Here is a 17,920-nt window from a genome sequence, read left to right on the forward strand (position 1 = left end):
TACCAAAGCTATTTCATGTCTCCTTTTCACCGTCCTGATTTCCCTCTTAAGCATACTCCTACTGCCTTTACCCTTTTCTAAGGATTCATTCGATCTGTGCTGTCTATACCTGACATATGCTTCCTTCTTTTTCTTAACCAAACCCTCAATTTCTTTAGTCATCCAGCATTCCCAAAACCTACCAGCCTTTCCTTTCACCCGAACAGGAATATATTTTCTCTGGATTCTCATTATCTAATTTCTGATTATTAATTCTGATTACCTTCCCATTATCCAGCCTCCTTTTAATTGCAAACATTTGCCCCCAGTCAGCTTTTGAATGTTCTTGCCTAATACCATCAAAATTGGCCTTCAAGTTAGAAGATTTCTGAAGAAGGGCTCATGCCCGAAACGCCGATTCTCCTGCTCCTTGGATGCTGCCTGACGTGCTGCGCTTTTCCAGCAACACATTTTCAGCTCTGATCTCCAGCACCTGCAGTCCTTCAAGTTAGAACTTCAACTTTTAGATCTGGTCTATCCTTTTCCATCACTATTTTAAAACTAATAGAATTACGGTCGCTGGTGCCAAAGTGCTCCCCCACTGACACCTCAGTCATCTGCCCTGCCTTATTTCCCAGGAGTAGGTCAAGATTTGCATCTTCCCTAGTACATACATCCATATACTGAATCAGAAATCCTTCTTGTGCACACTTAAACAAATTCCTCTCCATCTAAACCTTTAACACTATGGCAGTCCCAGTCGATGTTTGGAAAGTTAAAATCCCCTAACCACCTTATTATTCTTACAGATAGCTGAGATCTCCTTACAAGTTTGTTTCTCAATTTTCCTCGATCAGAGGGACTATAATACAATCCCAATAAGGTGATCATCCCTTTATTTCAGTTCCACCCAAATAACTTCCCTGGATGTATTTCCAGGAATATCCTCGCTCAGTACAGCTGTAATGCTATCCCTTACCAAAAATGCCACTCCCCCTCCTCTCTTGCCTCCATTTCTATCCTTCCTGCAGCATTTATATCCTGGAACATTAAGCTGCCAGTCCTGCCCATCCATGAGCCATGTTTCTGTAATTGCTATGATATCCCAGTCCCATGTTCCTAACCATGCCCTGAGTTCATCTGCCTTCCCTGTTAGGCCCCATGCATTGAAATAAATGCAGTTTAATTTATTAGTCCTACCTTGTCCCTGCCTGCCCTGACTGTTTGACACGCTTCTGTTCTCAACTGTACCAGTCTCAGATTGATCTCTTTCCTCACTATCTCCCTGGGTCCCACCCCCCCACCTTACTAGTTTAAATCCTCCCGTGCAACTCTAACAAATCTCCCTGCCAGTATATTAGTCTCCTTCCAATTTAGGTGCAATCCATCCTTCTTGTACAGGTCACTTCTACCCCAAAAAATATTTCAATGATCCAGAAATGTGAATCCTTCTCCCATACACCAGCTCCTCAGCTGTGCATTCATCTGCTCTATCCTCCCATTCCTGCCCTCACTAGCTCGTAGCACCAGGAGTAATCCAGATATTACTGTTCGTGAGGACCTCCTTTTTAAATTCCTGCCTAACTCTCTGTAATCTCCCTTCAGCATCTCGACCTTTTTCCTTCCTATGTCATTGGCTCCAATGTGTACAATGACCTCTTGCTGGTCCCCCCTCCCCCTTAAAAACATTCTGCACCCTCTCTGAGACATGCTTGATCCTGGCACCAGGGATCCTGGCAACAGACCATTCTGATTTTTCATTGCTGGCCACAGAAACCTCTGTCTGTGCCTTGGACTAGACAGTCCCCAAATTGATCGCTTGGAACCCGACATACCCCTCGTCGCATTAGAGCCAGTCTCAATACCAGAAACTTGGCTGTCCCCCTGTGAATCGATCACCCCCTACATTTTCCAAAACAACATACTTGTTTGAAATGGGGATAGCCATAGAAGACACCTGCAATACCTGCCTACCTCTCTTACCTTATCTGGAGTTAACCCATCTGTGACTGTATCTGAGACTTTCCTCCCTTCCTATAATTGCCATCCGTCACATACCGCTGCCGTTGAAAATTCCTCATTGCTTCTAACTGTCTCACTAACCAATCCATTCGATCTGACAGGATTTGCAACCAACAGTATTTATTGCAGAAATAATCTGCAGTAACCAGTAAACTCTCAAACTCCCACACCTGACAAGAAGCACATATCACTCTGCTAAAGGCCATTTTTGCTCCTTCACAATCTACAGATCCAGAAAATAACAGTCTTATTCCTCTACAAAACATGCCCCAGGTTAAATTAATAGTTACGGCATATACTTTAAGTTTAATCAAGAGACATATCTCAAAAAACAATTAAGAAAGAACCAACTCTACTCACTACTGCAGACTTTCTGTAGACCACACTTAAAACAATTCACTTATCTGTTTCTGTGCTGTGACTTCGCCCGAACAGTTCCTCTGAGATCAGTTGTGAATTTCACTGTTTGTTAATTTTCCCAGATGCACTCCAATGTTCAGCGATACATGAATTCAAACAGCAAAGGCAGTAACTGTGCAGGTTCACTGTGGTATCCATTTCTTTCTCTCTCTCTTGCACTGACCTCACCACGTGCTTCCTTTGTCTATTCTTCTCCCTTTTAAAACTGCTGTTGTTTTGACTTTTTTTTTCCAAAGTTCCAAAATCTTTTCCAACTTGCATTATTGCAATTTGCACAAATTGTTGAGGCTCCAGCACTTATCCTTCAGACACTTCACTCATTATGAAATTTGCTGACCTTAAAATGATCCAGTTATCCCGACTGAGTTTCCTATGAGCCAATCCTCAATGCTAATATGAGCAACACCATGAACCTGTACCTTGTACAGAAACCTTTCACAGGACATATTATTTATTTTAAAAACCTAAATACCTATATTAGGTCTTCTGGTTTCCATTTATCTGCCATGTTTACTCAAAAAACTCCAGTAAATTCTTCAAGCACAATTTCACATTCACAAAACTATAGTCATTTTGCCTGAATGGAATCCAAAAAATAGGAGTATGAAAATGTATTTTGGTGCAATGATTATCTTCCCTAATGACAGATGTTCAGTTAACTACCACAATGCTCTGCAACCCATCTCTCTTCTTTCTGCAATACAGGTGCTGCATTTACAAGTGTCCAATTCACTAGGATCTTTACAGAACATTGAAAAATGTGAATGATAACAAGCAATGCATTCACAACTCTGCAACCACATTTTTTCTAAAACATACTAGGATGCAGTCCATGATATCCAGAGAATTTGTCAGCTTTCAATTAAATTACCTTGTCTAATACCTTTTGTTTGAGATTGCGATTGTCTAAATCATATTCTTCTTTTGCAGACAAGCTGTCCCCTGTTCCGGGATGCTTTTTTACATCTTTCAAGATGACAAATACAATTACATTTGCAGGTTATTTGCAGACACTACAAATATGTAAGCTCGTGGTCAATTTATATTTAACTCAGTTATACAACAGCATGCTCTCTTTCGCTTCCCCAATTACGCTACCGAATTAGGAGGCTATTCGCTCAGCTACATTGCAAGGTGTCAGTGGCAATCTCCTCAGTTACTTTCCAGGAGGGACAGTACCAATCTCATCCACTGCATTACAGGTGGCTAGTTGAGATTCCATCAGATACTTTGCAGTGGAGAATCGTCAGTTACATTATTACAGTCAATATGAATTCTCTCAATTACACTGCAGCAGCCAGTTAAGATTTCCTGAGTTTACTCAGTCACTGTAGATTCCCTCAGTTATATCACATGATCCTGGGTGTTCCTCTGGTTAGAGATCAGTGGTGAGTGGGGTGCCGCAGGAGTTGGCATTGGGCCTGCAACCATTTATGATATATATAAATGGTTTGGAAGAGGAGACAGAGTGTAATGTATCCAGGTTTGCTGATGACCCTAAATTGAGTGGAAAGGCAAACAGTGCAGAGGATGTGGAGGGTCAGCAGAGATTTAGATAGGTGAAGTAAGTGGGAAAGTATCTGGCAGATGGGGTACAAAGTTGGTACTTATAAGGTTATCCACTATGGAACTAAAAATAGTAGGCCAGAGTATTATGTAAATGGTGAAAGACTGCAGTACGTTGTTGTGCACAGGGACTAAGGAGTGTACCCAGATCTCACACCGAGCGCCAGGCCCCCTCCTCCTCCCGCCGAGCCCCAGGGGGCCTCCCCCTCCCGCCGAGCCGCAGGCGGCCCCCTTCCCCTCCTGCCGAGCCCCAGGCAGCCCCCTCCCCCTCCCACCGAGCCCCAGGCAGCCCCCTCCCCCTCCCACCGAGCCCCAGGCAGCCCCCTCCCACTGAGCCCAGACTGCTGCCTCCTTCTGCCATGATTGCAACTTCCCTTCCCACGTGGCTGACAATGCCCTCCAGTGCATTTCCTCCACTTCACGCACCACTGCCCTTGAACCCCACCCCTCCCAAGGCAACAAAGACATAACACACCCCAGTCCTCTACCCTACCAACCTCCGCATACAATGCATCATCAGCTGCCACTTCCGCCACCTCCAAACGAACCCCCCAGAGATATATTTCCCTCACCACACCTATCAATATTCCGAAAAGACCATGCCCTCTGCGTCTCCCTCATCAGGTCCACACCATCCACGAACCCACATCCAACACCTGGCACCGTTCCCTGCCACTGCAGGAAGTGCACAACCCGTGCCCGCACACTCCCCTCACCTCTGCCTAAGGCCCCAAGTGATCCTTCCACATCCGTCAGAAATTTACCTGCACCTCTACCAATGTCACCTACTGCATCCGTGGCACCCAATGTGGTCTCCTCTACATCGGAGAGACAGGACGCCTTCTTGCAGATTGGTTCAGAGAACATCTCTGGGACACCCGCACCCACCAACCCCACTGCCCCATGGCTGAATACTTCAACTCCCCCTCCATCAAGGACATGGAGATCCTGGGCGTCCTCCACCGCCAATCCGTTACCACCTAATGCCTGGAGGAGGAATGCCTCATATTCTGCCTCAGGACCTTGAAATCCACATTTATCCCGTGTGGTTGCAACAGCTTCTTCATTTCCCCTTCCCCCACATTATCCATGTCCCCAGCCTCCAACTTAGCACCACCTTCCAACGGTGGTCAAACTTTTCGTAAATTACCTGAAGTATCCCTGTAACCGTTCAACCTGATGAGTGTAGTAAATGTACTTAAAAAAAGTGAATTCAACTGGAAGCAGGGACTCAAAATCTGTGAAGGAATCACAAGCTGCACAAAAGTGTGGAAAGTCTATCTGCAATTTAAGATTTTTGTCACTTCATAAGTAGACTATGCTAATATTTTCCAGGTAAATGCAATAGAAAGGATTTGCAGTCCCTTGATCAAATCTGCTAACATTTGTTTCTGCAATTAAAATCAGACAGAGCATTTTCTTCCTTTGACAATGATAAGTTGTTCGTTTGATGTAAATCTTGTATTCTATTGGCACAGAAAGTAAATATTGTGATATTTGCATTCGATAGCAAGAAATTGTGAGGTTAATCCCAGAGCCTCCTATTGCTAAACAATCTTTAATGAAACCCTTTGTCGCAGGAGAACTTGGTGGAATAAAAACCTGACCACTTAGGGTCTGGTCTATATACATTCTCAGATAATTAGATAATGAGTACCTCAGATAATTAGATAATGATCGATATGGACTTCAGGAAGATGTTCAACAAGGTTCCCCATGGGAGACTGGTTCGCAAAGTTGGATCTCATGGAATACAGGGAGAACCAGCCATCCGGATACAGAACTGGCTTGAATGTAGAAGACAGAAGGTGATGGTGGAGTGTTGTTTTTTAGCCTGTGACCAGTGGAGTGCCACAAAGATCCGTGCTGGGTCCACTACGTTTCATCATTTATATAAATGACTTGGATGTGAATATAGGTGGTATAGTTAGTAAGTTACTCCTCAGCTCATTGGCTCATCTGATCAAGATCTCACTGTACTCCCATTAACCTCCTTTGCTGTCCGCTACACCTCCAATTTTGGTGTCATCTGCAAACCTACTAACTATACCTTCGATGTTCACATCCAAGGGCGGCTCAGTGGTTAGCACTGTTACCTCACAGCACCAGGGACCTGGGTTCGATCCCAGCCTCGGGCGACTGTCTATGTGGAGTTTGCACATTCTGCCAGTGTCTGCATGGGTTTCCTCCCACAATCCAAAGATGTGCAGGTCAGGTGAATTGGCTATGCTAAATTGCCCATAGTGTTAGGTGCATTAGCTAGGGGCAAATATAGGGGAATGGGTCTGGGTGGGTTACTCTTCAGAGGGTCAGTGTGGACTGGTTGGGCCAAAGGGCCTGTTTCCATACTGTAGGGAATCTAATCTAATCTAATCTAATCAAGGGCTTATGCCCAAAACATAGATTCTCCTGCTCCTCGGATGCTGCCTGACCTGCCGTGCTTTTCCAGCATCACATTTTTCCACACACGTAGAAGGCAGAATGAAGAATATATTCTTTCAAGAATAAAGAAATCCTGTAAGACAAATCACCACCTCAAACTGGAAATGAGATAAAAATCACAACAATGTGCCAGAAACTACAATTATAATTACAGACAAAAAAAACTGCAGATGCTGGAATCGAAGGCAGACAAGCAGATGGCTGCAAGAACACAGTACGTCATGCAGCATCAGGTCAACCTTTTGGGTGTAACCCTTCTTCAGGGCTCAGAGTGAGTCCAAGTAGTTGGGGGGTTGGTCGCTGAAGTAGGGATAGGTGAACGATAGAAGGCACAACCTGGTTGATCAATGGGAGGAATGAATCTGGTTAGTAGCTGGAAGGAGGGTCCATCATGAGGAATGGAAGGGAGGAGGGGGCACTGGGAAAGGAGTCAGAGAACCGGATGGGAGGTTATTTCAATTTCAAATAACTTACCTTCCCATCCCCCGACCACCTTCCTAACAAACATTATGATAATCAGGTTACAAACATCATAGCAAAGTCCTTCCATAGTTAAAGATGGAGCATTACAAGTATTGTTGTCAACATAGAGAAAACAAAGATGTTTATACATCATCTTCTGTTCAGTCTTGGCATAGCATTGTTTAGTCTGCATTAAAGTTGCTAGAAAGCTGATTGCTTTATGTATATTAAGTAATAGTCTGGGGGCAGTAAAATTATCTAAAATCAATTTCTGTTAAGTGACCAGAGACTGTAAGCCTCTAATTGTGCCCAAATTGCTCAGCTGGAAGACTGCAAAAAATTGCAACTGATACTGGGAGAGAATTGTAGGCATCACAAGACTCCGCAGCCTATTCATACACCACACAGACTTTACTAAAATTGAACTCAAAATCTGTGTAGTTATCAAAGTTTGCATGAAATGCAATTAAAAAACAGAATAAATTAAGCATGTAGGAAGAATTATCCATTTCATAATACAAACTCGCTAATGCTTACAAAAAGCAGCAAAAAAAAAAGTATAGCCCAAAATGACACGCTATAATAAAATAAAACATCATTTGATTTAAGTAAGATGCCCTCAAACCTTTCCACCCAAAGATCACTTAGGTAGGGGAAAAAATCCCTGCAGGCAATCTACCAGTCCTTTTGCTTGCCTCTGCAAAACATGTTCCTCATAATGAATATAAAAAATGACATTACTTTCGATGAAGCACCAGTACAGTGACATGCGCTTCAAAGCTGGGCTTCATATTTTGCCAGTTCTCAGTCTAAGCAAGCACCAAATGCTTAAAGTTCAAATTCACAACTCTATGTTGCTGGAAATGGCTGTAAAAGTTTTACAGCTCCATGGATGAGTCCAGGATACTCAAGACTCACCTGGAGCAGAGACTCTTAACTGGCTTTGATCTAAAAGACAAGTGGATGGTGGCCCATCAAACATTTCTTGCTGAACACCAGCTTCAGGGATTTGCATTTTGGACTAGCTCACCCAGAGGACCATACGACGCTTTGAGAACTACTGATCAAGATGTTTCCCATCCCAGAAATATCTACACAAAGGATGGCATCTCTCAGTTATTCCCATAATAATTTTAAATGATTAAACAAAACTCACAGGAGACAGCTACGTAATTACCAGTTTCCAAGATATCACTAATGCCTCCAGTAAAGACAAACTTTCATATCTTCAGGATATTTCAAAGTGCTTTATAAACAATCAAATACTCCTGAAGAGTGGTCAATATTGAGATGTAGAAAATCTCAACAAACAAAATCTATCCATCACTGCTTGATATTCAATACCAGTACCATTGATAAAGCCCCCACTATCAACATCCTGGAGGTTTACCATTGACGAGAAACAGAACTGGACCAACTACTGGATCTAAATACTGTTTTCAATATCCAGTTACAGACAAACAATTCTGTAACAAGGAACTCACTTCCTGACTCCCAAATGCCTGTCCATCGTCTGCAAAAACTCAGGTCAGGAGTGTAATAGAAAACTGTTGATTTGCATGGCCTTAGAGCCAATAAAACTTGACAACATCCAGAGCAAAGCAGCCCATTTGATTGGCGCCTTATCCATGCCTTCAACAGTGAAGCAATGTGTACTGACGACAGGATGCACAGCCGTAACTCAAAGTTCTTCTAAGAGCAACCTTCCAAATCCGTGACATCTAAAACCTAAAAGGCTTGAGTTGTAGCAAGTGCATGGTAACTTCACCACCAAGCCACATACCATCCTGACTTGGAATTACACCCCTGTTGCTTTAATGTCACTAGGTCAAAACTGTAACAGCATTGTGGGTTTTCCTATATCACAGTGACTGCTTTAAGAAAGTAGTTCACTACCACGTTCTCAAGGTTAATTAGGGATGGGCAATAAATGCTGACCTAGTCGGTGATGCTCGTGTGCCATGAACAAATTCAAAAGTTTAGAAAATGTGGCAGTCAATCTGTAAATAGAAATCCCCCACAAACTAGAGTGTGACAAATGATCAGATTATATGTTTTAAGTGTGAGACATGAGTAATAAATATTGACTAAGACACTGGCAGAATGTTTTGCTTCCCTTTGAATAATGCCATGGAATATGTCATGATAAGTATGCAGCTTGCAAAGTGAAACTTCAGGGCAACTGACCTGAGAAATTTCATGCCAAAGGTCTCCCAAACAGGTAGTGGTAGAAGCAGCCATGTCTAATGCTATATTAGCATTTTGGATGATCATAATAAACCAATTTATGTATCTCCTTTTCTGACATTTAAGCTAATGGATGAATTGCATGTAAAAATAAACCTCTCAGTTCTGTTACTAATGGGCAGCAAAATTACTAGGCTATTACATTCAGAGCTAATACACTTCAAACTTAAGGTTTTCAACCATAACATCAATAACTAAGGCCCTACAAAATGACGTTATCCATCAAACTGAATTTAATACTGAGCTTTAAAGAACTTCAAGAACTAAAAATGCAAATTTCATTTTCCTGACAATTTTGCAACATATTTTGCGACTGGCAGCTTTGTACAGTAGTTTCCTCACAGCCAACCTAAACAAACTAACACAGCATAATTAGATATTATAGTAGGAATACATCAAAATAACAGGAGATGTACTTTTGCATTAAGTTAACAGGCAAAAAGATCAATTGTGTTAGGGGATTCCGTAGTCCGAGGTACAGACAGACATTTCTGTGGCCAGCAGAGAAAAAGCAGAATGGTGTGTAGTTTCCCTGGTGGCAGGATCAAGCTTGTCTCAGAGAGGGTGCAGAATGTTCTCACGGGGAGAGGGGCCAGCAGGAGGTCATTGTCCACATCGGAACCAACGACATAGGAAGGGAAAAGGTTGAGATGCTGAAGGGAGATTACAGAGAGTTAGGCAGAAATTTAAAAAGGAGGTCCTCAAGGGTAGTAATTTGTGGATTACTCCCAGTGCTACAAGCTAGTGAGGACAGGAATGGGAGGATAGAGCAGATGAATACATGCTGAGGATTCACATTTTTGGATCATTGGAATCTCTTTTGGGGTAGAAGTGACAAGTATAAGAAGGACGGATTGCACCTAAATTGGAAGGAGACTAATATACTGGCAGGGAGATTTGCTAGAACTGCTTGGGAGGATTTAAACTAGTAAGGTGGGGGGTGGGACCCAGGGAGATAGTGAGGAAAGATTTCAATCCGAGACTGGTACAGTTGAGAACAGAAGTGAGTCCAACAGTCAGGGCAGGCAGGGACAAGGTAGGACTAATAAATTAAACTGCATTTATTTTAATGCAAGGGGCCTAACAGGGAAGGCAGATGAACTCAGGGCATGGTTAGGAACATGGTACTGGGATATCATAGCAATTACAGAAACATGGCTCAGGGATTGGCAGGACTGGCAGCTTAATGTTCCAGGATACAAATGCTACAGGAAGGATAGAAAGGGAAGCGAGAGAGGAGGGGGAGTTGCATTTTTGATAAGGGATAGCATTACAGCTGTGCTGAACGAGGATATTCCCAGAAATACATCCAGGTAAGTTTTTTTGGTGGAAATGAGAAATAAGAAAGGGATGATCACCTTATTGGGATTGTATTATAGACCCCCCCCAATAGTCAGAGGGAAATTGAGAAACAAACTTGTAGGAAGATCTCAGTTATCTGTAAGAATAATAGGGTAGTTATGGTAGGGGATTTTAACTTTCCAAACATCGACTGGGACTGCTGTAGTGTTAAAAGTTTAGATGGAGAGGAATTTCTTAAGTGTGTAGAAGACAATTTTCTTATTCAGTATGTGGATGTATCTACTAGAGAAGGTGCAAATCTTGATCTACTCTTGGAAAATAAGGCAGGACAGGTGACTCAGGTGTCAGTGGGGGAGCACTTTGGGGCCAGTGACCATAATTCTATTCGTTTTAAAATAGTGATGGAAAAAGATAGACCAGATCTAAAAGTTGAATTGGAGAAAGGCCAATTTTGACGGTATTAGGCAAGAACTTTCAAAAGCTGATTGGAGGCAGATGTTCGCAGGTAAAGGGACGGCTGGAAAATGGGAAGCCTTCAGAAATGAGATAACAAGAATCCAGAGAAAGTATATTCCTGTCAGGGTGAAAGGGAAGGCTGGTAGGTCGAGGGAATGTTGGATGACTAAAGAAATTGAGGGTTTGTTTAAGAAAAAGGAGGAAGCCTATGTCAGGTATAGACAAGATAGATCAAGTGAATCCTTAGAAGAGCGTAAAGGAAGTAGGAGTATACTTAAGAGGGAAATCAGGAGGGCAAAACATGAGACAGCTTTGGCAAATAGAATTAAGGAGAATCCAAAGGGGTTTTACAAATATATTAAGTACAAAAGGGAACTAGGGAGAGAATAGGGCCCCTCAAAGATCAGCAAGGCGGCCTTTGTGTGGTGCCACAGAAAATGGGGGAAGATACTAAATGAATATTTTGCAACAGTATTTATTGTGGAAAAGGATATGGAAGATATAGACTGTAGGTAAATAGATGGTGACATCTTGCAAAATGTCCAGATTACAGAGGAGGAAGTGCTGGATGTCTCGAAACGGTTAAAGGTGGATAAAACACCCAGGACCTGATCAGGTGTACCCGAGAACACTGTGGGAAGCGAGAGAAGTGATTGCTGGGCCTTTTGCTGAGATATTTATATCATCGATAGCCACAGGTGAGGTGCCGGAAGACTGGAAGTTGGCAAATGTGGTGCCACTGTTTAAGAAGGGTGGTAAAGACAAGCCAGGGAACTACAGACCAGTGAGCCTGTCCTCAGTGGTGGGCAAGTTGTTGGAAGGAATCCTGAGGGACAGGATGTACATATATTTGGAAAGGCAAGGACTGATCAGGGATAGTCAACTTGGCTTTGTGCGTGGGAAATCATGTCTCACAAGCTTGATTGAGTTTTTTGAAGTAAAAAAGATTGATGAGGGCAGAGCAGTAGATGTGATCTATATGGACTTCAGTAAGGCGTTCGACAAGGTTCCCATGGGAGACTGATTAGCAAGGTTTGATCTCATGGAATACAGGGAGAACTAGCCATTTGGATACAGAACTGGCTCAAAGGGAGAAGACAGAGGGTGGTGGTGGAGGGTTGTTTTTCAGACTGGAGGCCTGTGACCAATGGAGTGCCTCAAAGATCGGTGTTGGGTCCTCTACTTTTTGTCATTTACATAAATGATTTGGATGCGAGCATAAGAGGTACAGTTAGTAAGTTTGCAGATGACACCAAAATTGGAGGTGTAGTGGACAGCGAAGAGGGTTACCTCCGATTTCAACAGGATCTGGACCAGATGGGCCAATGGGCTGAGAAGTGGCAGATGGAGTTCAATTTTGATAAATGCGAGGTGCTGCATTTTGGGAAAGCAAATTTTAGCAGGACGTATACACTTAATGGTAAGGTCCTAGGGAGTGTTGCTGAACAAAGAGACCCGGGAGTGCAGGTTCATAGCTCCTTGCAAGTGGAGTCGCATGTAGATAGGATAGTGAAGAAGGCATTTGGTATGCTTTCCTTTATTAGTCAGAGTATTGAGTACAAGAGTTGGGAGGTCATGTTGCAGCTGTACAGGACATTGGTTAGGCCACTGTTGGAATATTGCGTGCAATTCTGGTCCCCTTCCTATCAGAAAGATGTTGTGAAACTTGAAAGAGTTCAGAAAAGATTTACAAGGATGTTGCCATGGTTGACGGATTTGAGGTACAGGGAGAGGCTGAACAGGCTGGGGCTGTTTTCCCTGGAGTGTCGGAGGCTGAGGGGCAACATTATAGAGGTTTACAAAATCATGAGGGGCGTGGATAGGATAGATAGGCAAAGTCTTTTCCCTGGGGTCGGGGAGTCCAGAACTAGAGGGCGTAGGTTTAGGGTGTGATGGGAAAGATATAAAAGAGACCTAAGGGGCAACGTTTTCACGTGGAGGATGGTACGTGTATGGAATGAGCTGCCAGAGGATGTGGTGGAGGCTGGTATAATTGCAACATTTAAGAGGCATATGGATGGGTATATGAATAAGAAGGATTTGGAGGGATATGGGCCGAGTGCTGGCAGGTGGGACTAGAATGGGTTGGGATATCTGGTCGGCATGCTGTACATCTCTATGACTCTATGGTACAGCAAGGTAAAATAATCAACTGCATGCAAGATAATAAACAAATATTAGTTAATTATTTCCCTCGCTTGCCTGTTGATATCAAAAGATGGTTTGTTAACATCCAAAATCTTAGATCGTGCTTCTTGATGTTTGGAACTGAAAAACATTTAGATGAAGCGCCAGAGAAACTTCAGGAACCCCAGATTCTCTCTGAAAACAAAACTAATGAACGTACAACACTAATATTGGTCTTAATTAAACACTGGCTTTTGTATAGCTTTTGTGCACACTTCCTCTCTACCCATTCCCTATGGCTGATCGTAGTCCAAGGGCAACTTAACTGCCTAAGTCTACTCAATTCGTTTCAAACTTCACCTACCATGCTAACTCACTTCATATTCAAAAGTACCCATACACAAAAGGACAAAAGTAAAGTATGCTACTTAAAAGTTCTATTTTGCAGAATACATGCTATTGCAAAAGGTGCTGCATATGTTGTCAAGTCAACATGTCTCTGCACTTTTGAAGTGTTTTGCAAATTTTATGCACAATTTACAATGACAAACTGCAAGCTACCACACACCAAAAGGATTGCTGAACACCACCACCTACCTACCAACCCCATCCACCACCCCCTCCCCCGTGCTGGGGACCATCTGCACAGGGGTGTCTCATCTGTCTAAAGCTTACATGGTCAATCCAAAAGAAACATTTGACGTCCACACTCCAGGTTCTGTATACAAAGGAGTCTGAAATTTCATTCAACAGCTGATTACTTAAATGGCCAACTGCCTCTGCAAAATAAATATACATGAAATATGGACTAGCCAATCCCACCCCCACAAACATGAAAAATTTCATGGGACCGGACTTGGGATTCCTGATGTCTTCCACCATTTTTGCTGTGAGAAAGGGGTTGTAACCATCTGGTAAAAATCTAGGCCATATTCTTCAAATCAAAGCATCCTGTCCAATCTCTGGCTCAGATTTTTGATCCTTTGAACTCAACACTCTCTTTCCCTCCACCTTCCTTAACAACCACTTCCATATCAACCACGATACCAACATTTGCAGCCATACTGCCAACTTTGCTATCCTCTCTGTATTCATTTCTGATTGTGTCTACATAGTATTCACCACAAATATCACTTACCCAATTCTGTCTGCCTCTGTCTGCAGCTGGTAGAAATGGCAGCTGTGACCTGCGTAACTACTCCCTCATCAGACCCTTACATCATGTAACATTTTCACACTCTCACTTGGCATGACTGTTTTTCTGATCTTCCTTGCCCAAGGATGAAAAAGAATTCCAAAACTTGTTTTCTCTATTTTCTTATAATTCTCTTTTTGTACAAGTCATTGGCCACTCCATTAATGTCTCTTTCTTTAGGCGATTACATTTGAAGATGGGGTCAGTTAGCTCAGTTGGTGGGATGTCTGGTTTGCAATGCAGGGTGATGCCAAAAGCATGGGTTCAATTCCAATACTAGTTGAGGCTACTATGAAGGACACTCCTCCTCAATCTCTCCCCTCTCCTGAGGTGCGATGACCCAGAGCTTAAATTACCACTCGCCAATTCTCTCTAATAAGAGAGAGCATTACGGCCCTGCAGTACTATCGCGATGTTACCATGCGTTTGAAACTGCCTTTTCCTACTTAAAAGCGGTCATAAAAATTCAAGATGTTGTTGTATTCTTCAGGTTTCCTATTTACTCTAAATACTTAACCACTTGTTGATAGGGTCAATTATCACTTTGAAATATCATGAACTCCAAAAACCAAAATAAATATTCCATTTTGAAATGATTACCTCTATGAAGTTGCAAAGACATTTTAAAATCATTAGTATGGAACAAAGGCAGAATTTTACTTAGGATATGAGTACTCAGCTCTGTGTCCACCTAGTGCAACTAGTATTGTGAAAGTCAAGTGCATTTTTTTTCCAGAGTCAAGCCTGCAATTCATAACAATATCACATTTTAGCCAACTTACTTCTCCCATTCCCCGGCCCTCCAGTGCAAGAGCTTGAAAGTCATGATTCATCTCATTCACAGATCGAACCTGCGGAAACATATTTCTGTTAATAAAGGAACCATGTTACCCAACAATGCAGCATTTTTTGTGTGAAGCTTTTAATTTACATGAGACTTAACATTTGGCAAAGTTGAAAAGAAACATTAAATTCATAAGTGGTAAAATGATAGCTAATGAAGAGTAGAGCCAACTCTGACAAGAAAATGCTTTAGTTGTGGAGAAATTAAAAGAGAATTTTGCAAGAGGAGGCTGTCAATATCATAGTGAGGGAGGAATAGAGGAAGTGGAAAGGATAAAAGCAGATCTACTTAAAAGACTAACAACAACTAAAAGCAGAAAGGTCATCAGATGGGATGCATCCTAGTTTAAAGAGGGAATGGGGCAAGTAGGGAAGAGGAAATCTGCTTCTTGGAAAGACATGAGTTGATGCGTGCCAGTAGGGATTTGTCATTAGCAAATACTACCTAATGAACTTGATTACATTTTTCGAAGTAATAGAGAGAAGGTTGGTGAGGGTAATGTGATTGAGGCTGTGTATTTGAAAAGATCTTTGATCAAGCACCAAAAGCAATACTTGTTACTTGCTTGTTCAGCAGCATCATGGAGATAAAATTAATAAAGGAAAGTAACAATATCCAGAATAAGGTGGGTGAACTTGCAGCATGGGTAGGCACTTAGGACTTTGACATTGTGACCATTTCAGAGACATGGATACAGCAGGGACCGGAATGATTAGATTAGATTACATTACAGTGTGGAAACAGGCCCTTCGGCCCAACAAGTTCACACCGACCCGCCGAAGCGCAACCCACCCATACCCCTACATTTACCCCTTACTTAACACTACGGGCAATTTAGCATGGCCAATTCACCTGACCTGCACATCTTTGGACTGTGGGAGGAAACCGGAGCACCCGGAGGAAACCCACGCAGACACGGGGAGAACGTGCAAACTCCACACAGTCAGTCGCCTGAGGCGGGAATTGAACCCGGGTCTCCGGCACTGTGAGGCAGCAGTGCTAACCACTGTGCCACTGTGCTGCCCACGATTGTTGTAGGTTCCAGGGAAGGTGGAAGGTATGGCATAGCATTGTTAGTCAAGGACGATATTACGGTGGCAGAAAGGATGTTTGATGAGGACTCATCTACTGAGGTAGTATGGGCTAAGGTTAGAAACAGGAAAGGAGAGCTCACCCTGTTGGCAGTTTTCTAATAGGCCTCTGAAAAATTCCAGAGGTGTAGAGGAAAAGATTGCACAGATGATTCTGGACAGGAGCAAAAGTAACAGGGTCGTTGTTATGGGGGCCTTTAACTTTCCAAATATGGACTGGAAACGCTACAGTTCAAGTACTTTAGATGGGTCAGTTTTTGTCCAGTGAGTGCAGGAGGGTTTCAGACACAGTATGTAGATAGGCCTACCAGAGGTGAAGCCACACTGGATTTGGTACTGGGTAATGAATCAGGCCAGGGGTTAGATTTGGCGGTGGGTAAGCACTTTGGTGATAGTGAGCACAATTTGGTTACGTTTACTTGAGCAATGTAAAGGGATAGGTATATAATGCAGGTCAAGAGTTACAGCTGGGGGAAAGGCAATTATGAGGTGATTAGGCAAGATTTAGGATGCATAGGATGGGGAAGGAAACTGCAGGGAATGGGCACAACTGAAATGTACAGCTTGTTCAAGGAACACTTACTGCGTGTCCTTGAGAGGTACGCATCTGTCAGGCAGGTAGGAAGTGGTCGAGCGATGGAACCATGGTTTACTAAAGAAGTTGAATCTCTTGTCAAGAGGAAAGAGGTGACTTATGTAAAGATGAGGTGTGAAGGCTCAGTTAGGGCACTTGAGTGGAAGGACCTCAAGAGAGCGCCAAGAGGAGCCAGGAGAAGACATGAGAAGTCTTTGGCAGGTAGGATAAAGGAGAACCCTAAAGCTTTCTGCAGGTATGTCAGGAATAAAAATGATCAGACTAAGATTAAGGTCAGTCAAAGACAGCAGTGGGAAGTTATGCGTGAAGTCCGAAGAGATAGGAGAGGCAATAAATGAATATTTTTCTCAGTATTCACACAGAAAAAAGACTATGTCATCAAGGAGAATACTGAGATACAGACTATTAGAGTATATGAGATTGAGGTTCGTCAGGAGGTGGTGTTAGCAAATCTGGCAAGTGTTAAAATATATTAAGTCCCCTGGGCTGGTTGAGATTTATCCTAGGATTTTCGGGGAAGCCATGGAAGAGACTGGAGAGCCTTTGGCTTTGATCTTTATCACATCATTGTCTACAGAAATAGCGCCAGAAGACTGGAGAATAGCAAATATTGTCCCCTTGATCAAGAAGGGGAGTAGAGACAATCCTGGTAATTACAGACCAGTAAGCCTTACTTCGGTTGTGGTTAAGTGTTGGTAAGGATTATAAGAATTAGGATTTATAATCATCTAGAAAGGAATAATTTGATTAGGGATAGTCAACACAGTTTTGTGAAGGGTAGGCCATACCTCACTAACCTTATTGAGTTTTGAGAAGGTGACCAAACAGATGGATGAGAGTAAAGCAGTTGATGTGGTGTATATGGATTTCAGTAAGGCATTCAATAAGGTTCTCCACAGTAGGTGAATGCACAAAATATGGAGACATGGGATAGAGGGTGATTGGCTAGCTGTAAAAAGACAAAGGGTGGTTATTAATGGGAAATGTTCATCCTGGAGTTCAGTTACTATTGGTATACCGCAAGGATCTGTTTTGAGGCCACTACTGTTCATCATTTATAAAAATGACCTGGATGAAAGCGTAGAAGGATGGGTTAATATATTTGAGGATGACACTAATGTCAGTGGAGTTGTGGATCTTGCGGAAGGATGCTGTAGGTTACAGAGGGACAT

General features: G+C 42.7%; 1 protein-coding gene across 8 annotated transcripts in view; it reads right to left on the reverse strand.

Moving 5' to 3' along the window:
* The window catches only part of LOC122540667 (pumilio homolog 2-like), a 111,772-nt gene that overhangs the window by 69,041 nt on the left and 24,811 nt on the right, over positions 1 to 17,920 (reverse strand). For 7 of the 8 annotated variants that reach the window (XM_087977299.1, XM_087977306.1, XM_043676783.2 and 4 more), the window contains one exon: positions 15,001 to 15,069. The exons of the other annotated variant lie outside the window; for it this stretch is intronic. In XM_087977299.1, coding sequence (XP_087833425.1) covers positions 15,001 to 15,069 — 69 coding nt within the window. The remainder of the gene's footprint in view (positions 1 to 15,000; positions 15,070 to 17,920) is intronic. 8 annotated transcript variants of the gene reach the window in all.

Source organism: Chiloscyllium plagiosum, unplaced genomic scaffold (assembly GCF_037043375.1).
Source record: "Chiloscyllium plagiosum isolate Xiang-an unplaced genomic scaffold, Cpla_swu_hap1 HiC_scaffold_3, whole genome shotgun sequence".
Lineage (NCBI taxonomy): Eukaryota > Metazoa > Chordata > Chondrichthyes > Orectolobiformes > Hemiscylliidae > Chiloscyllium > Chiloscyllium plagiosum.